We start from the raw sequence: 21237 nt of genomic DNA on the forward strand, positions 1-21237 counted from the left end.
CTGTCACCACAGGCAGTGCTAAAAGAGTCTGTCCCCTTCTTTCCTGGAACTCCCCTTTAGATACTGAGGGTCTAGTATTAAATGAGGAGGTTGGTGGCCCTGCATGTGGCAGGGGGGGCTGGAGATTCATGATCCTTGAGGTCCCTTCCAACCCTGGCCATTCTGTAATTCTGTGATTCTGTGATACTGAAATGCTGCTATCAGGTCTCCTTGCAGCCTTCTCTTCTCCCCTTTCTTAGGGGGTAGGTTGATATGTAGTTATGTGTCCCTGAGAGTAAAAATCAGCCCATTTTTTATCCCATTTACATCATGATTTTGCCAAAGAAAAGTGATTCTGAAAATGTGTCTTGTGTAGGCATTCCACACAGGGATTAGAAGTTATAAATAACTCTATGCTTACATTGCTAACTGTAAAATTCTTAAAGTACACTAGAGTTTAATTATTTTTCTCTAAATTGCATACCTGATTGTGACATTTAGGTTAATTACGGTATGGAGCAATCTACTGTTTAAAAATAAATAAATAAAAGCCACTTTCCAATTGAAGTCCCCTCCCTCCCCTCCCAGGCTCCATTGCCAGAGGAGGATTTTTATCAAAGTTTGAAATTAATTGGGCAAGACGCTTTGGAGATAGGAGAACTTTGAAAAAGAAGCTATTGGCTTTTGGGAAAAGTCTTCTGGCTTTGTTGGAACTGCATATCTTTTTTTAAAAAATGGTTTGGTCTGTTAACTCCACTCAGTTATTATAACTGATTATTTCTGAATACCAATTAGTGCCTTTTAAATTTTAGGAAAGTTGGCTTATTACTTTATTATTATAATATTTGTAAGTGAGGTACACCATTTTAAGCTGAGCATCATAGAAGCACAGGGTGCAGATCGTGAATGTGGAATCCTAACTCAAAGTTTTCTCTTTTAGCTGAGAGCTTTTGGAATTGTTTGAAGCTTTCACTTGGTTTTATGGTCTGAGAGCAATCACTTAAAACTGATGATAAAGCATTGGCTCACACCAGCAGTTCTGACTTAGTTCTGCTTTCAGTATTATGTTTTATGTGTGTGAAACCAGTCAAATAACTTAAAACACATCCCAGCATGCTTAGTTAATAATAGGGGTTCCTTCCCTGTTTAGCACTGGCAAGCACTGCAGGGAAGTGGTGGAATCCCCATCCCTGTCATCTTTTCCAATTTAGATGATTCTGATTCCCAACACTTTGATTGGGTAAACAGGTAAGGAGCACATCAACAAACCTGTTGAGATGAGCAGTGTTATAAATGTGATCTTTAAATTGTTTTCCAACCACTTTTGAAATCATTAGCACTCATGGATAAGCACTCGTAATTAGTGAAATGGTTTTACAGTCCTTATAGTCTGATTTTTGGGTGGTGCTGTGTGGAGCCAGGAGTTGGACACATTGATCTTTACAGGTTGCTTCCAACTTGGGATATTTACAGAATCATAGAATCACAGAATGGCTGGAGTTGGAAGGGACCTCAAGGATCATGAAGCTCCAAGCCCCCTGCCACACTCCAGGGATGGACGGGGCATCCACAGCCTCTCTGGGCAGCTGTTCCAGCACCTCACCACTCTCATAGTAAAGAACTTGCCCCTGACAGCCAACTGAAATCTTCCTTTCTTCAACATAAAACCATTTCCCCTTGTCCTGCCGTTATCTACCCTTTCAAAGAGTTGATTCCCCTCCTGTTTGTAGGCTCCCTTCAGGTACTGAAAGGCTGCAATGAGGTCACCCCTCAGCCTTCTTTTCTCCAGGCTGAACAAGCCCAGCTCTCTCAGCTGTCTTCATGGGGAGGTGCTGCAGCCCCCTGATCATCTTTGTGGCTCTTCTCTGAACCCTCTCCAACAGCTCTCTGTCTTTCTTGTACTGGGGTCCCCAGACCTGGACACAGTTCTCCAGATGAGGCCTCACAAGAGCAGAGTAGAGGGAGATGATCACCTCCCTGTCCCTGCTGGCCACCCCTCTTACCAATGTATTAAATATCTCCTGGACTCATAGGACCATTCAAGTTGGAAAAGACCTCTAAGATCAAGTCCAACCATTAAAGCATCCCTTCCATGCCCACTAACCCATGTCCCTCAGTGCCACCTTTACCCTTTTCTTGTACACCTGCAGGGACAGCGACTCCACCACCTCCCTGGGCAGCCTGTTCCAATACCTCACCATTCTTTCAAAGAAGAAATTTTTCCTAATATCCAACCTAAACCCTCCATGACTCAACATAAGCCATTACGTATTGTCGCACTGAACTCTACCACCAAAGAAATATTTCACCTTTATGATGCTGAACTATTTTCCAGTCTTCATAACCTACTTTAGGGGTTCGTTACCTATGGGTTTTTGGCTCAGAGCTGACCTTTTTCCTCTTCCCACAGCCAACCACAGTGCCAAGCAGTGCCGCACGCCCTGCGCCCTGCGCACCATGTGTGGTGAGTGCACGAGTGGCAGCTCTGAGTGCATGTGGTGCAGCAACATGAAGCAGTGTGTGGACTCCAATGCCTACGTGGCCTCCTTCCCCTACGGGCAATGCATGGAGTGGTACACCATGAGCAGCTGTCCACGTGAGTCTTTGCATTGGCTTCCAAATGGGTGGGAGAGGTCTGGTGTTGGCTAACAGGGTTCAGCGAGCTCTGCTCGTTGGGTGTCCTGTACCATTGTGTTCATGGAGGTCTTCAAAAACACGGCCCTGGGAGCTTGGTGTGTGCAGCTCAGTCTTACAGAATCCTCTGTGCCATGTAAAGAGTTGAAGAGAATTGGGGTCTGATAATGGGCACTATCAAATAAATTCAATGGCAGATAGTCTGGGCTTTCAAATAATGAAATCTCAAATTTCTTTTTCAGAAGAAGCGCTTGCTTCATTATTTGAATCCTTACCCTTCCAATTAAAACTCTTACATGATTTCATGTGATTAATTTCTGTTTGCAGCTCTTCTGTATCTTCTATGTGGAATCATGAAATCCAAATTACGGTTTACACATACGCTCTGATTTATTGCCTATGCATATCCCACAGTAGAAATTTTGAATTTAAAATAAATTATTTTCTTTTTTTGTTTGTTTCTTTTGCTTTGGGATAACTCATTTCTAATTTGAGGATCAGGTGGAGATGATCTGTAGCTGGGAACCCTCAGCTCTGATTTCAGTGTGTGCTATTTAATGGTTAGATGGGCCTTATGTGGGTTGTTTCCTAACTTATGTTCCATTGTTTCCTAATTCACTGCTTGGTTCAACCTTTGTTAATTAAGATTCTAGAATAAATATGCTGATAGCAATGAGAGAATTGATACCTCTTGCTCTGAATATCAGAATAAATATTTACAGACTCTGGGGAGAAAATTACTCTAAGTCACAAAAGGGCTCTCCTTAATCATTGCCTGTGTATTGAGACGGTGACTTATGTCACAAATTGATTTTATTTAATTTTTTTAATAGCTGAAAACTGCTCAGGCTACTGCACGTGCTCTCACTGTCTGGAGCAGCCTGGCTGTGGGTGGTGCACAGATCCCAGCAACACTGGCAAGGGGAAATGCATTGATGGCTCCTACCGAGGTGCAGTCAAGATACCGACCCCATCTGCAACAGGAAAACAAAGCTTGGAGCCTGTCCTTAATGTCAGCATGTGTGCTGGAGAGCACAATTATAACTGGTCCTTTATCCAGTGTCCAGGTAAGTGGGTAAAACGTAGCAGAGTTAAATGCAGGGTGAGCAGCTTCATACCTGTTAATGGAAGGAGAAGGAGAGCTTGGAAGACACGAAAAGGAACACAGTTTGAGATGGGAAGAGCTGAGCTATCTCCAGAATAGCTGCAGAGATATGCTACCTAAAGACCTGCCTTCAAGAAATGTGGAGATGTGGCACTTAAGGATATAAAGTTATAAAATGGCCTGGATTGGAAAGTATCTCGAAGATCATCTAATCCCAACCTCCAGTGGTTGGATGTGGTTTAGTGGGCATGATGGGGATGGGTTGGTATTGGACTTGATGATCCTAGAGATCTTTTCCAAACTTAATGATTCTGTGATTTCATTCTTTTTCTCTAATCCATGTGTTGTTCTTGTGAGATTTTTCTCTTTCTTCGAACCTTTACTGAGTTTTTAGCTTTTATTTACATATTCATTTTAAGGTTTCATAAAAAGAAAGACGATTCTTTCTTTGACAGTTGATTTAGCTGTTAGTAATGCTTAGGGAGATGCTGAAATAATGTTTTTGACACTAAGTTCATAGAATAAAATTACTGAATTGCTGTTGAAACCTCTCTTCCCCATTCATCCTTGTAAACCTATCCCTCTGTCTGCTTCCATTTCCATCTGTCCAATATTCACGTAGTGGTTTAGAGCTCAGTTTTCTGTTTGCTGCTTTAAATTTCAAGTTTTCAGTGCACGCTTCTCTTTGAGTTTCTGTATCTCTAGCATAACTGCAAGAACCTCTTTGAAAGTTGCATGAAGTGGTTTCATTCAGCCTCTCCAGAAGTCGCAGACTGCTGTGTGCAGTGCTGCATTTGAGCACAGATACTCATCCTTTTTTGTTTTCTTCAGCCTGCCAGTGCAATGGGCACAGTAAGTGCATAAATGAAAGCATCTGTGAGAAGTGTGAAAATCTGACAACTGGCAAACACTGTGAAACTTGTATCTCTGGCTACTATGGTGATCCTACTAATGGAGGAACATGCCAGCGTAAGTGATGCCTGAATTCTTCCTTTGCTGAATGCTTTGGTGTTTTATTGCTCTTTACTCATTCCTCTTCTATCTTAACTGAAATTATATCCCAATAATACGTTTCTTTCCTGCAGGCAAGGCACCATCATTACTGCTTTGAATCAAAGATACAGAAATGGCTTGATGAAGTTCTTTGACTTGTGTTGCACAAAGATTAAAATGATTTTCCCCTCCTTTGTACATTTCGAATGACCACACTGAAAAATGAGTTAGCTTTGGTGTTTGACAATCCTGTTTTGAAAAGAAATGGTGTTAATCCCAATGTCTTGGACAAATTTCCGCTTATCTCAGTTCCACTTTCTATTACATTTGCTTAATGTGTTGTGCATTTATTATTATGAATGCCTGCTTCATAAAAGGATTGCCATATTTCACTGAGGGGTTGGCTGGGTTTCAGCTGAGGATTAGGTGATCTCTGTTAAAATTGCGTTTTAAGTTTGTAATGTGCTTTCGGTCTCTTTGGCACAAAGTAATTTTTCAGTTGCGTGAGATCCAGTTAACAAAATGGAAAGAATTCTTTCTTGAAGGACCCGTACAGTTTCCTTCAGTAATACTGAGAAATAAACTTGTGAGATTTGGAGCTCTGTCCTCAAACCTTTCAACGACGTGCAGAAGTGCTGCAAGTTGTGTAGTGCTGTAGCATGGGGACACCAGTTGTAAACCAACATCCAGCTGTGATAGAGGATATGCAGATGAAAGAAAAGATGCATCTTGCTCCAAGGAGCTTTAATGGAATACAGTTAGGTGGAGTGATTATAACATGACACAGTGATGGAAAAAGTAGAGCATAAATTGTGTTGTTTGGGGGGAGAGTTGTATCAGCAGTTGTGTGAAATGAACGTGAGTGGTTTGTAGGCATCCTGGAAGAAGTAAATAAAGGTCATTAATGAAGGGACACTGAGGATTTCAAGTTGCTCCTTCCAAATACGGAGTCAATCCAGGGGAAAATGAAACATTTGGAAATCCATCTGGAAGCAGCATCGTCCTTTTGGGGGAAGATGGGAGTCAGCAGCTGGAGAATGCATGGAGGACCTCAAGTCCAAACTGGATGGGGCTGTGAGCAACCTGGTCTAGTGGGAGAGTCCCTGCCTATAGCAGAGGGTTGGAACTAGATGATCTTAAAAGCCTCATCCAACCCAAACCATTCTATGATTCCATGATATGAAATTGTGACAGACAGCACAGTGCTCCTGGTACAAAGGAGAAAGTGCATCTTTGACACTTTTATTTTAGAACGTTATCTGCAAGATTAAATACTGCTGATATTCTTAAACTCGTTTTGCATGAAGGTAATTTAAAGTGCAGGAATGAATAAATTGAGGCTGAGCTGGCAGGAGAAAATGTACAATCCTGCTCTGAGCATTCAGATTTAATCATTGCATCACAGTGTGCCTTTTTGTATTTGTTGCATTTCTATGCTTTTGAAAACTCAAGAGTAAGTTACTTTAGACTCTTCCGTGTGAGGATTGTCCAAAAATAGTTTCTTGTTGAGATAATGTATGATAGACTGAAGTCATCCAGACGCCTGAAAGAGAAATTAGAAAATGTGTTGAGAGACTTTGGAGCAGCATTCATTCGCTATCTGATGAAACTGGTAGCTCATGTCAAAAGTGCTCTGCTCTCAAGTGCTTTGGGCCCAGGTTTTTAATTTGCTGTGATTTAATGCTGTTTGCTGTGATGGTAAAAGAACGAGGGAGGCAGGAGGGTGGGCAGCAAGACCTGTGCGAGTCAGAGGAGGTAAAGCGAGAGGAAATCATCATATCTGATGCAGCCAGAATGATTGCTGCCAACTTGGAAGTTTTGCTCCATGAAAAGGATTCCAAAGGGGAATGCTTCACATGAGGATCAGTTGATGGACAGGGGAGCAAACTGCTTTCTCTCTCATTTAAGCTGCCATCTCTCCTTCTTTTCCCTTTAGTGATGTGCTGATCCCACTTTTCTTGGGTGTGGGTGTGCACTGCTGTGTGCTTCTCTATTTGGGAGAAAAAATCATAAACTAATACAATCATATCAAAAACTAGATGATCGTTATGGTCCTTTTCAGCCCAGGCCATTCTATGATTCTGTGATTTGAGAGCCCGTGGTTACATCTGTTCTGGAGACAGCTGTTGATAGAATTATGGAATCATAGAATGGCTTGGGTTGGAAGGGATCTCAAGGATCACCAAGCTCCAATCCCACACCGCAGGCAGGGCTACCAACTTCCACATTTAATACCAGCCCAGGCTGCCCAGGGCCCCATCCAACCTGGCCTTGAACACCTCCAGGGATGGACGGGGCATCCACAGCCTCTCTGGGCAGCTGTTCCAGCACTGCACCACTCTCTCTGTAAAAAACTTCCCCGACATCCAACTTAAATCTTCTCTCCTTTAACTTAAACCCATTTCCCTTTGTCCTGCTGTTATCTACCTTTTCAAAGGGTTGAAATACCATCTCAATGAGCAGGCATTGAACACTTGGTGTGAGCCCAATCCAGGGGTCATAAATATCCCCAGAATGTCAAATATGCAGTACTGGTGAAACATGGGTGGGACTATTTTCAATTCTGATGAGATGTCAGGAGGCTGAGAGACTCTGTAGGGTCAGTAGTAGCCTTTCAAACATGCAAGGCTGTACAGAGTGAAAAGCAAAGGAAGAAGAGGAATAAGAGTGAATAGAACTAGATGCCTTTTCCTGCTGCTTTATTCCACCGGGGCAGGTGAACTTTGCTATCTCACTTGTGTTTAAGAATTGTTAACAAACTGCTTTTACCTCTGAAGGAATTGTTTGTGTATCATCACAGGTGTTGGTGTTTGCAGAGCTGGGCAGATAATAAGGAAGCAGCAGGCAAATCACTGCTCAGCAGTTGCTTTTAGGAAGTGCCCAACGTAGAGCAGCGTTAATCAGGAAGGGCAGGAATTGCAGTACATCAAATGTAAAAATAGCTGCAAGGTGCTTTCTCTGCATTCAGGATTTTTTGAAATTTCTGATTAAAGTTTGCTGTGAAAATATGCTGGCGGTAGATAAGGAAGTTATTTGCAAGAGAAGGGAAGGTGCTATTGTGCCAGCAATCAGATTGCTGCTGCGGCGGCGCTTCCACGTGCATCTGCCAAACGTTTGCTGGTGGCACAGTGGTGCCTGTTCCCCCTGGGTGCTTGGGGACAGAAGCACTTGTGGTGGGAAGGTAGGTCAGCTGGTGGTTGCCATAGGGGTGTAGAAGCGCCCCAAAGGCAGGAGGAGGTGATGTGACCATCTCTGGATGAGTCAGAGACTTAGGGATTGTGAAGAAGGTGGAAAGAGGCTTGCTGCGAGGCAAGCCAGGTTCATTGTTAGGATTGCATAATCCATAATCCATTTTCAACAATTGTAGCATTTTGTTCTGCAATGGGGAGGGGACATCTGGAGCACTGCGCACTGTGTTGGGCTTCCCAGCTCCAGGCAGACAGGGAACTGTTGGGAGAGTCCAGCAGAGGGCTGGTGGGAGAATGGAGGACCTCCTGATGGGGGCAGACTGAGAGCCTTTGGCTGTTCACGAGGAGATGAGAAGGATGAGAGGGATCTGAGCAGTGCAAGGATCAAGTGGATAAGGGCAAGATCTTTTTGGTGATGCCCGGTGACAGGACAAGGGATGCTGGGCACAAACAGGAAGGCACAAAATCCACCTGAATGTGAGAAAGAACTTCTTGCCTATGATGATGGCAGAGCCGTGGCACAAGCTGCCAAGAGAGGTGTTTTAGTCACTTTCTTTGGAGATACCCAAACCCACCTGGATGCTTTCCAATGCAACTTGCTGTAGGGAACTGCATTAGGAGGGGTTGGACTGAGGGATCTCCAGAGGTCCCTTCGGTTCTGTGGTCCAACAAGGTTTTCTAGTGCATTTTGTTAATAGTTTGTTTCCAACCTCTTTATGTTTTGAAAAGTCAGGAGAAAATCTCTCTTCTCTGTGCATCTTCCAGTCCTTTACTGAATGATCTCCAGTAATGGGACTCGTAGGAAAATGTGTGAATAGGGCTGTTTTTCTAAATAGAGATGTTGGAATGCTAAATCTTCTCGATAATTTTGTGGCTAATGAGTGAGGAAGGACCAAGTGTTAATGCTCAACATGCTGTCATCTGCATCTAAACAACACACATCTTGGAACTTCTCCTTATTTTTACGTGCATTATTATTGAACATTGCACAAATTTCACTCGGCTTATGTATTGCAAAGCAGAAGGAAGTAGAAGACATACTCAGTTGTATTAAGAATTCTTATTTTTTCTAGTGCCACTAATGAGAAGTGTGTTTGCTTCACGGAATACAGTGATTTTGTTAGATCTTCACTCGTCCACTTGCTTCCACAATAGCCCTTTGTGCCTCTTCCTATTTTGTTCCGTGGTGCTGCTAGGAAACCACTCATTCACAGATGAGAAGCACAATTAAGCATCTGCCATACAATAGAGCTTCCCTTGCATGCCAATACAAAGGAGGCATCAAAAGGATTCATAAAATAAGGTCCAAGGTGGGCAAGAATATTCAGGATGAGGACTTCATCTGAGAACCTGCTGGTACATTGTGGCACGTGCCTTGAAATGCTTTGACACCATCCTTCAAAGCATGCAATTTCAGCAAGCTCGGAGAGCACAAATGAGGGGTCTTTTCTTTATGTCCTTTTCCCCCTTCTCACGGCTCCAGGTGCATACATCTTCCAGGCCATCAACAGAACAAACTCTGAAAGGCACCCACAGTCTGGGAGTGGTTCTTAGATCCATTATTTTGACTTCAATTGAAGTTGAACTTCAGTGATGACTTCTGTTGTTTCATTTTCGTATCTCCCCTACTTCTATACCAACAAAAGCTTTCAGAGTGTGTCAGCACGAGTGTTTCAATTGGAATTAGGAACGTTCTTTGCAGGCACGTCCACCGTGTGCTGAGAGACACACAGCCCTCTTAAACTACATTGGGATTTGCACCCCGAAGTACTCAAAACACAACACCAAAGATCTCACACACTGCAGATGCACTTGCTTTAACAGCATTCTCTCAACAGGAGATTTATTTCTTAAAGAAGCCCTGAAAGCACCGGGAGCTTTTCTTTGCTAGCAAAGAATAGAGATCACTGCTTTCTCTTGGGTTTTGGGTTTGAATGAAATGTGTTAGCGAGCCCCAAATAATTTGAAACTCTGCCTTTTTCCTACCAGTTATGATATCCCTTGTGCTATCTGGCAACACGAGAAGAAGTTAAATAGATTTTGGAGGCTGAAGAGAAGCATTCGGATTGTGGTTACATACAAAACGTCGTCCCTGGAACCATTCTGTCATATGGTTCTATTTTTAACAGCCCTGAGAAACCAGAGAGCACCCAAAGAGTTTTTGTGTACACGTTAATTGTTGACGTGTCACCATTTGGATGTAATTGCTTATGAAATGCCTTTTGCTTTGTTCAACCTTGCACCCTTTTCCCACCAGCTTGCAAGTGCAACGGCCACGCCTCCGTCTGCAACACCAACACGGGGAAGTGTTTCTGCACCACCAAGGGAATCAAAGGAGAGGAGTGTCAACTGTGAGTTCCTTTTCACTTTGTTGTTCAGAAGCAAAGGGCCGTACTCACGCTGGCATGGAGCCCCCGCGTGCTTTAATGACTGCATTTATGATGTCTGTGCTCATCTCTTCCTGCTGACAGTTGACTAAATCCATTGGCTGTGCAGCCAGCCGTGCTTCCCCAGGGGGAAAGCAGGAACAAAATGATTGCCTGGAGATTTCCTTTTTAACGTTTCCATTGGGGACATCATGCAGAATGGATGGGAGGAAAAATAATGCCCCCCCTATAGAATATGCACACCGTTTTGCTTCGTCCTTAGCTTGATCTTTCTAATTGGGTTGGTTTTCATTTTCTCTTCTGGGGGAATACAAATATGTCTGAAATAAGACTTTGACACTGGGGCATTTTAATGGAGCTGCTTCAGAGCAAGGAATTTGCTGGAGGTTTCTCTGCGACGTAACAGAAATGCTTTTAGTGTCACGTTAGTGGAAGTAATTTCACTTCAAATAATTTCATTGGCGGGTTTATTTTTAAAGCACTACATTAGCAAACATGTAGAGGACTGCATCCTGAAATGAACATAAATGCAAATGGAAGCTTCAGTTTTTGGCTATACAGGTCCATCCATTGCAAAGAGCTATTAAACGCATCCCAAATGAATACAAAGTTAATTTCCTTAATTTTGTATTTTATTTTAATTCCGTTCCAGTTTGTTTTGCAGGGATCTGGCAGATTTAGGTAATTTCTTCAGCAGCTCAGTACAGCTCAGATGTATTTTTTTATTTTTAATTGCATGGCGTTATTGGAACAGGTGTGTTTTCTGATTTTCAGCATCTGGGTATAAATAGAACTGGAAAAAAAAAATAACCTTCAAAACATTTGTTTTCTTTAGGTGCGAAGTAGAAAACCGATATCAGGGAAATCCACTTAAAGGAACGTGTTACTGTGAGTACAGTTGGGATTGTGTTTGTAGATAACAAATGTTTGACATTTAAAATATCCTACTTAAAACTCACTTACCACAGATCAACTTACAGTCCGAGAGATTAAGACCAAGGCTAGAAAATGCTTTTTTTAGAACTCCAGCTTTCACTGAAGAAAATCAATGCACTCTTCTTGATGCCACTATTGGACTTTCACAGAAAATTTCTCACGTGACATTCAGATGAAATGTGGTTTTCTGGAAAATACTTGGAAATATATACCTAATAAGTCAACATCAGAGCAGGTCTGCAGATTTTTTCTTAGTGGAACACGCTATTTTTTATTTATTTTATTCCACGTTAGAGTGAGTAAGGCTTCAGAATCCCTTCGTTTCCTCTGAAATGAACAGTTGGATTCTTGTGCAGCTCCAAGACGCTTTGCCAAGGTTCAGATTGCCTAAGGGAAACTCTCCAGCTTCTATTTGCAAATATTAGTGATCAGCACATTGGCAGGCATGGAGAGATATCATCTTAAATTACGTAAAGGTACGATCTCGAGCAGTATTTTTGTGAGACACAGAAGTTGCCAACGTGCCATATTTAACAAATTTAAATTCCATTTGTGTTGCAAAGCAAGGATGCAACAGCAGCTCGTGACAGTCTCTTTGCAAGGGTAACTCACCACACTGATGCAGTTAGCAACAAGCTGGTAAATTGGGCAAAAAGAAAAGTCAGAAATGTACAACTCTCACCGGAGCAACTCTGTGCTGGTCAGTTTCAATCCCACCAGGTTCTCTTCTTCCATGGAAATTTCTATTTAGTGCTTTGTCAAAGTTGCAGGTAAACACTGGGGAGTTGCCTAGCTTGTGTTTACCCAACAGAGGGCCCTAGGAGGCATTAAGGGGAAAACCATAACGAGAGTTTGTCCCTTTTGTGTGAAATCACATGGTTGGACTCATTCATAACAGCATAGTGACTCCTAGGTGTTCTGTTGTGCTAGATATGCTTTAATCATATTATGTTTTGCTTTGCGGAAGTTTGTTCTGTTCCAAGACCTGCAATAACTTGCTCTATGCATTCCTTACAGATACTCTTCTCATTGACTATCAGTTCACCTTCAGCCTTTCTCAAGAGGATGATCGCTATTACACAGCAATCAACTTTGTAGCAACACCTGAAGAGGTAAACTTTCTACTTTCTCCTGAAATACACAGTCATAGAATGGGGGTTGGAGGGGGTCTTTAAGATCATCTCATTCCAACCCCTATGCTGTAGGCAGGAACACCTCCCTCTAGACCAGGTTGCTCACAGCCTCATCCAGCCTAGCCTTGAATGCATCCAGGGAGGGAGCATCCACAAGCTCTCTGGGCAACCTGTTCCAGTGTATCATCACCTTCACAGTAAAGAATTTCTTCTTAATACCTAGTCTAAATCTACCCTCTTACAGTTTAAAGCCATTTACCCTCTTCTTATCACCAAATACCATCCTTTGGCTGTGTGTTTGTTTTCAATGGCCATAGAAAAAAAAATATATATTGTTGCAGTACTGGGAGTCTCCAGCTGTAGTCTCCTAAGTGTGCCCAGTTCCACAAAGTTCCACGAGGGCTTTGCTTGGCCATGAAATTGGAAATAGTCATGGGAAAATTTCATATGAGCCACAGTTGATTTGTTACAGTTGTTTAAACAACTGCTGAGCAATTCTAGCTTTGCTTGTTGCTCAGCCCATACCTTGTATCTCTATTCTTCTTGTTTCGTTTCATGCACATGACTTGTTTTGTTCTTTATTACGTCCTCCTTGGGGAGGAAAGTACTGCTTTCAGAAAATGGAAGTAGTTCTGCAGGCTGTCATTTGCTTAATGTGATGATACTTGATGTGTTTGCTTCATATAAATAACAAACTCCAAGATTATTTTTCAGTGAAGGTTTGCTAGGAAACAGTACAGCGAAATTGCTCCTCTTAAAAACTGTGGATATTTCTGTTGATCTGTATATTGTTGTTTTTTTTTTTTTCTCCTCCTCTAGCAAAACAGAGACCTGGATATGTTTATCAACGCATCGAAAAACTTCAACCTTAATATTACTTGGGCAACAAGCTTTGCAGGTAAAATTGGAAGTGATCTAAGTTGCTTGGTAGCTTGCTTCAGTTATCAGTTTTTTGACACATGTAAATTTTGTCTTGGAAACATCTGCTTTAACCTCTGAACTCGCTGTGTGATGTTCTTTAATGCTGTGCCTTGGGGGCAGGAGTAAAATGTTAAAAAGAGCTATATTTTTCCATCTTAATAGTGTGTTTTGGGAACAGCAGAGGAGAGCTCATTTAATTTTTAGTAATGCAATATTGTGGCATACAGTGGTTTTGATAGCACAGAGCAGCTTCACGTGGTTGTGTTTAGATGAATAGTGAATTTTAGAGCATTAGGATTCTGGGGTGATTGGCCCTTTTTATGTGTCATTTGAAACATGCACTGAAATGTCTTTTCTTGTCACTTCTAACCATCTGAAAACAGCTGGCACGCAGGCTGGGGAGGAGATTCCTGTTGTTTCAAGAACGAATATAAAGGAATACAAGGACAGCTTCTCCAATGAGAAGTTTGATTTCCGCAACAATCCAAACATCACCTTCTTTGTCTACGTCAGCAACTTCACCTGGCCAATAAAAATACAGGTAGGAGCTCTTTGCCTGTGTGGAATTATTTCTGTGTACTTTCCCTTTCTCTTGAGCAATGTGGCAATTCAGCTGTGCTGTGTGCTGTCCAAGCTGAAGCAGCTCTCAGTGTAATCCTGCAGCAGACTTTTACTGTTCCTGATTAAGAGCACAAGGGTTGTGTTGTCTGCTATTACCTCAGCCCAATGGATCTGAAAATGGGCTGTGAAATCAGATGGGATGCTCGTTTATTTACTGAGCTATGCTCTAATGAGGGCTTTGACTTTAAAGGTGCGGATATGGATTCTGAGGAAAGCAAACAAAGATTCATAGCCACAAAACCAAGCCTGGAATGAGAAAACAGAGGAAATGTTCTTAGTGTCTCTTTTTAACATCATGTTCTTTAAAGGCTCTGCTGGAGGGCCATCCCTCTTTCTCCTGTGCTGCCAAAGACCAGTGGTACCTGCAGAATAAGGTGATGCTCATTCTTCTCCTTAATGCAGTGCAGTCAGTTAACACACACATTGCCTCAGGTGTCAGGCTGTCTGTGGTGATAATGCTAATGCTGCACAAGCAGTGGATGAAGCTCAGTGGATCATGAAAATGCTCGTAGATCACAGAATGCAGTCACAGGCACTCTACAACTGCTGCTGCAGCTAATAATTCAGGGCAGCCTTGGGCACCTGCTTGCTCTGGGCTAATTCAGGTATCAACACAGTGTGCTCAGAGTGATAGGGAGTCCCTCTGAAGGACAAAGCTATTGCTGGGTCTGGAACAGAGATCACATACAAGGCTGTATGTGGTTGATTAATGCCTTTTTAAAGAAACTCGGTCAAATTGTAGGGGATCAAAATCATCCTTCACCCTTATTCAACCAGTGAAACCAATTACTAAGTGAAAGCTGGAAGCTTCACGTGGACTTGTGTGATATTTTAGATGTAACTATTGCACAAACTCATCATTGGCATCAGTTGTTGCACAAACTCACCATTGGCATCACTTCCATCAAAGGAAACACGTTATCATGTTGAGTAAAAAGATGAGGTTCGCTTGGAAAGATGACATTAAGCTGTGCAGATATTTTTCAAGTTTTTTGTTCTGTAATTTTTTGAAAATATTAAGAATATTTGTGAAAGATCCACATCACCTTCTTGTAAAGATGGCAGTGTTTAAACACTTTGGAGACTGTGGTGTTATTTAGAAAACGGTAAATTTGATCCATCCCCTGACTTTGGTTTGGTTCCTTTCAATATTGCTTACAATATTGATAAGTATTATCTAGTTTCTGCTTTATAGATTGGTAAAGTCCTGAGTTTTAGATACTTAGATAGGTAGATTTAGATAGTTTGGGAGAGCTGCAGGTTTGTCACTGACTGCAGAAGCAGCAAATAGTAAAGCTGATTGTTTCCATTTCGGATTAGGATTACTCTCAGGACAGTCCTATGTACAAAGCTGGGCCTTGCTCAATGGCTGATTTAAGTTTTCAGGCTTCTCTTTTATCACATTGGTAATTGCAGGTGTCAGGAAGAAATACATGATTTATTTTCCAACTTAGAAGTTACGTGTTGACTGATACAGATGTTGACAGTTGGCCTTCCATAACGAGTGCTGGACTCTACCTTACAATGAATTATTTATTTTGCTGTTTCTTACTGCAGAGCTGTGTATTAGCACTGGTAGGTCTTTAAGAACAGTGCTGTTCCTGTTTCTTAAGCTTCACTGTGATCAGTCTGCTCTCCACCCTACCTGTGCTTACAGTTTTGGTCAGCCTCATTTAATGTTATGTGGCTCAGGTCTCACCATGTCTTTGTGCAGCGATGCTTCTATGTCTTTAATGGACTTTTCTAGGTCCTTTTATGGCAGTATCTTGTGTTGTTCCTTCTCATGCCTTCAGTGGTTAATAGTCCTTATTCATTTTAATATGGCCTAATATACTCAGCTCTCTCACATCTTTTATTTCAACTGATGAGCTCCCTGACTGGATGGCGAACATTCTTCTCCATCCCTAATAGCATCATAAAATGTTATCCTGCTGCTGTTACTGCATAACATTGCCAGTCCTGAAGATCATCTATATTTTCTTTAGTATTATTCTTTCCTATTTACTGACAATCCCCTTCGACTTTGTCAGCAGAACATGCTTAACACACTTTCTCTGTGGTCTGCCATTAATAAAGATATTGTTCTAATTTCTGCCCACCATCTTTATCTTACCCAGGAATTTCCAGTGCAGCCTTGTACTGAAAGCCATAATGAAATTAGGTGATGGCTTTAAGTTGTGCCAGGGGAGATTCAAGATAGATATTGGGAAACATTTATTCTCTGAAAGAGTGGTCAGGCAGTGGCACAGCTGCCCAGGGAGTGGTGGGCTCACTGTCCCTCTAGGTTTTCCAAAACCATGGGGATGTGGCAGTGAAGGCTGTAGTCATGGTGGGGATGGATGGGTTGGGATTGGACATTGTGATCTCAGTGGTCTTTTCCAATTAATGATTCTATGTAACTTGCATTATTTGAGCTGCACTTCCTAGGTCTATACAATTAATTGTTTTTATAGACAGAAAGTGTGGAGTCGACAGAACACAATGCCACTGCCAACTCTTGACATTATCCAGTTTTTGTTCTTCAGTTACTGCATTCAAAAAACCTTGCATACTATTTAGACCTTGGGAATGTGAATATCAGGGTTCTCCCTCCTCCTCTAAACACACTTCATATTTTCTGTAGCACCATGCTTGGCTGTAGATAGCTCTAACCACCTTGTTACCATTCCTTTCGGAGTGCAGGGATGAATGCTGTCTGCTTTCACTGGCTTTGACCATAGGAAAACGTTTGTGTTTTGTATCCATCTTGGTTCTCTGTTTATAATCTCATTCCCATTAGGTGCTTCGCCTTGCCACCCATGTTCGGTGTCCTTGTCCTTAATGAAAGCTCTAATTTAATTGTAGGATTGTAGCTGATTGATTTTAGTCTCCTGCCTATCCCTATAGCATACCCTCTTCTCCTTCCCTTTATATTTTCCTTTTCTTACACGACGGAAGCATCTCTCCCCATTTTGTTTATCAGTTGCTGAGGTCTAGCACAGCTTGACATTCAGCAGTTCCTGTTTTATCTCTGTACCACTCACAGCTTCTAAGACATTGCTAATGAATCCCATCCTCTCCGTAGTTTGTGGATTCTTTAATTGTTCCTAATGTCCTTTTAGAGGTTAGTTCTCAGTTAGCTTTCAAATAGTTTTGTACGTTTGACCTGACAGAAATAGTTAGATGGCTGCTTTCCCCTTCCTTGTCTCCTTGGTCCACTTGATTTTAGTGTCTTACTTAATTTCTCACAGTTAAAAAGAGTGAACTTTGATTCTTTTACACCACCTACCTTCTTTTATCCTTAATTCAATCTGTGTGCTTGTGTGTGCATTCAGTCCAAGGTAATATTATATCGCCAGCTCTTCTTAATGTCTTTGTTACTTGCCAAAATAAAGTCCAAAATATTGTCAGCTCCTATTGGCAGAGAGACATTTTTTGCACAGAAGTCTGGCAGTAACAGCACATCCAGGAATATATGGTCCTTACAATTACTCTTAACATATGCTCTTCAGTTCATAGCTAAGAAATTTGGTTCCCCAAACTGCAGTTTTTCTGACTTCTTTCCCTGGATACCTGTTGGTGTCTGCACTTAGGAGGGTCGTCCCATCTTCACAGAGAGCCTGTAGCCATGTAGACCTGCTTTTGTCTGGTGTCATGCTGTACCTTTGGTCCATTCTCCATCTGATATAACCACGCTCTTATATCCGATGCCACGCAAAAGCTTGATTGCACTGGGTGCTAAGACACTCTCCAGTTTGTTACCACACCTCTCACACCACCCAGCAGTGCTCCTTTACTCCAATAGTTCTTTGCCATCCTCCCCATCTTGGTAAGAGCAGCTGCTGAGTAGGAGATGGTATTATGGAAAGTTACAGCTTCACATAAGAAAAAACTAGGGAAAATACAGTAAAAAGTATATATGTGATTTATCTGCAGGACTTGCAGTGTCCTTTCAGGTCTTGTGCAATCTTCCACAGTGGATTGAGCTGCCCTCAATTGCCCTTAATTGCAATCTGTGTTCCTACCTGTCCTTTCTATACCTCTGTCCTATTTGCTTTATTTTTTTTTCCTTTTTTTTTTTTTTTCATAAAGCTTGAGCTTACTGTAAAAGTTCATCTTCAATCAGGTGAAATAGAAGATAACTCAAGATATGGATTTCTGGAACAAAGACTTCCTAGCAATTGATCCTTGATTGGGGTTCAGTGCAGGATTTAAGATAGAGCCCCAGGGTGACTGCTCACCTGGTGACCACTCTGCTTTCCTCACTGCTTCTTCAGGGTTTTTATCCACCCCTTTCCTCTATTCCCTCTAGTAGTTCTTTTTCTAAATATTTCCTCTGCAGCTTGGATTTGGTCTTCCAGGTCAAGAAGACTCATTAATTAAAGCTACATGTTGCAGATGGCCAGGATGCAAACTGGTTTCCTTATCTCAGAGACTGCCACCTACAATTCAGCCCGTTGCAGTTGCACTCTTCAGCTTTTTGGAGCTAGAGAATGTGTTTCAATTTACCTTTGGAAGCGAGAGTGTTTTTAATATAAGCAGTGTGATGCTGCCAGACTGCTGTTGGGAAATGCAGGGAAATATTCCTTCCTTGTGTGCACATCACCTTGCAGCACACACATTTTGTTGGGTAGTAAAGTATATCCAGCTGCTCATGATTGAGGTCTGTCTCTCCTTTCCTCTCTTGCTGCCTTGCTGAGTGAGGACTCGGTATAAATGCTCTTTGTGTCAGAGATAGCTGTGTCCCTGCCAGCACCAAATTCTGGCTTTTTTTTTTTCCTCCTCACTCCACCTCTCTTCAAAACCACTTCAGTTTGGATTTTTTTTGTTCACTATATTGGTTTGGGATGTCTCTCCCTCTCTGCCTTACTGACTCTAAATGATTATTTTGTAAGAGAAGCAGAAGCTGCGAAATGCAGAGAGCCTTCAAAGCTCAGCAATCTGCTTCCTACTAACTTTGTTAGAATAGTTTCTGCTTATGAAAGCGACATTACGGAGCTCCTTTAAAGTCTTAGCTTGCCAAGCTTCCCTAAAAACTCAGGTAAGGACTTGTCAAAAACATCTCCGTATTTCCCTTCTCTGCTTTGCAGCTCTTTCTGCTCCTGCATGCAGTCCAACACAGCCATGTCGTCTTCAGAAGCATCGTGCAAACCACAGCTGTTCACCCTTCTCTCTTTTGCTTGGAAAGCACTGCCTGAAGGGTTTCTTACCTGCCAGTTCAAGCAGTGCATCTCTTCCCTCCCTGCCTATTTTACGTATGTTCTTAATCTACGTTGCGTGTTTGTTTTTCACTCAAAATGTATGTCTTTAAAAGAAGATGTAGAATGTTGCAATAAGGAGCAAGGAAATCTGCTGCGGTAACTTGAGAGCAACTTCCATGGGTTTTCATTTCAGGTGACATTCTCTCAGCTCTCTGGGATGTGAAACTGAAGTTCTAGATCTGAGAAGTAGCTCGTGGTGAGAGCTGGAAGCTCTTTGATGCTTGTATTCCTGCTGGCAGTGTGTATTTACGTGGGACATGTTCCAGAAGTTGATCTCTCCAGAGTGTAATGGATCAAAATTAGTTGCTTACAGAGCTAACTTCCACCCTTTCAGTAGCTCTAAGCTCTGTGCCATTACAGCTCAGTCCTATTGGAGCTTTCTTCAACTCACTAAATATGAACTTAGAATCATCAAGGTTGGAAGTGACCATTAAGATCATCCAATCCAACCATTAACCCATCACCACTGTGCCCACTAACCAAGTCCCTCACAACTTGTGGTCCTGCCTTGTTTCTTACCCAACCTATTGGCTGTCATTCTCATTCTGTCCCATGTGATTTCAGGCTTTGCTCTCCCACAGTTCAGATCCACCTCTGTAAAGCTTTTTACATAGATTGCTGCTTGCTGAGTGCGTGTAGGAAGCTTAGGAGCTGATTAAGAAAAAAACAACCAGTTTGTAATTGTGTCATTAGCTGGCAATTGCCTCCTCTCTTTCTCTCGTGTTGGTTGAAGTATTTTAATTTGAACGTGCTTAAACGTTAATTATAAGCCAAATGTTTCAAGGGACAAAAAGAGGTGAAGGAATTTTACAGCCTTTTGCATACAAAATAAGGAAAAATCTCATTGCTCTGCAATTCATCATCATGTTGGGCTTCAGGAAAGTGTCACCGTGCCGACGCAGCGTCACCGCGTGCGATGCTTGGAGGAGTGCTGCCATGGCATTAAACATCACCCACTGTTTGGGGCCTCTGCAAGATATGAGGAAACTTTCAAGTCACTGAAATTGCTGCCTTCTAGCATGATTTAATAAAGGCTGTGCTGGAAAAATAGCTAAAATTGCCTCTGCTGCCTACATTTCTTTAATTTCGCAAACTTCAGCATGGGCTGTTGAAGCTTCTTTCAGGGTTCCTCCAGCTGATTTATTTCACAGCTGAGGGTCTATATAGTCTCTCCTAAAGCTTTATTCGCTTCTATGCTGAAAGTTAATGGAGTGTGGATAGCTTAATTCAGTCACATAATGTGTTGTCATAATTATTCGGGATATTTCAAACAGGCTGTTTACAGTGATAGGAAAATGTTTGCGAACCCACTCAAAATGTTGAACTGCTGCATAGTTCATCTCCTGAAATTGTGAATGGTGAACCGAAAGGTGGAAACAATTCATCTCTGTTAAATTGATGGCTGCTTTACACGGAGCTGCCAGAAGTTCAAGCACAGGAATTGTAACAAATGGCAGAGCCAGCCGAAAATTGAGGACAGCCTGAAACGTGCTGTAATTAAATCAGCCTTTTATTTGCAGAGCTTGCTTTTGGTGATAGGCCAGATGACTGTCACCAACCTGTACGTGTAGACTTATGTGTGTGCAGACATGTAGACTTCTGCTGTGTGTGCAGAACCCACATGGTGTCCTAAGATGTAAGCTTCTCCATGCAGTGAAGTGCTGTTAATGAATGATCTATGACTCTTAGAATCGTTACGGTTGGAAAAGACCACTAAGATCATCAAGTCCAACCATCAGTCCATCACCACCACGCCTTGGACCTTCCTTTGGTGCTCTCCAGTCAGCTCTTCGCATTGCTTTTGCTAAATTACTGTTGGCATAATGTTACCAGGATGGCTGCTTCCAACTTCTGAAGCAAGGTGCACATCTTGCTGCTCCAGATAGAGCTGAGTAAGGTTTCACATTGGTATGAAAGTATGTTTGCACTCAGAATAAAGCTTGGTGTTTTGGACCAGTGGCTACTACATCTGCAACCTTCTCTTAGCATCATAGAACATCCCAAGCTGGAAGGGACCCACAAGGATCCTCAAATCCAACTCCTCCTTCTCTTAGCTGTTGCTCTGGGGGAACCAACCACACTCTGTCTATTCCTGCACAT

The 21237-nt window shown here is 42.1% G+C and overlaps 1 protein-coding gene across 2 annotated transcripts in view; it reads left to right on the forward strand.

Moving 5' to 3' along the window:
- Positions 1-21237, forward strand: part of ATRN (attractin) — a 148664-nt gene that overhangs the window by 67943 nt on the left and 59484 nt on the right. Inside the window, exons 17-25 of one of the 2 annotated variants that reach the window (XM_031588143.2) lie at positions 2390-2575; positions 3447-3680; positions 4550-4687; positions 10157-10250; positions 11122-11174; positions 12240-12334; positions 13175-13253; positions 13660-13817; positions 19271-20194. In XM_031588143.2, the coding sequence (XP_031444003.2) occupies positions 2390-2575; positions 3447-3680; positions 4550-4687; positions 10157-10250; positions 11122-11174; positions 12240-12334; positions 13175-13253; positions 13660-13817; positions 19271-19300 (1067 nt within the window). In that variant the 3' untranslated portion in view covers positions 19301-20194. Of the gene's footprint in view, positions 1-2389; positions 2576-3446; positions 3681-4549; positions 4688-10156; positions 10251-11121; positions 11175-12239; positions 12335-13174; positions 13254-13659; positions 13818-19270; positions 20195-21237 lie in introns of those variants that run through there. The other variant, XM_090139911.1, reaches the window with a different exon arrangement.

The sequence above is a fragment of the Phasianus colchicus genome, chromosome 4 (assembly GCF_987193195.1).
Source record: "Phasianus colchicus chromosome 4, bPhaCol1.hap1.1, whole genome shotgun sequence".
NCBI lineage: Eukaryota > Metazoa > Chordata > Aves > Galliformes > Phasianidae > Phasianus > Phasianus colchicus.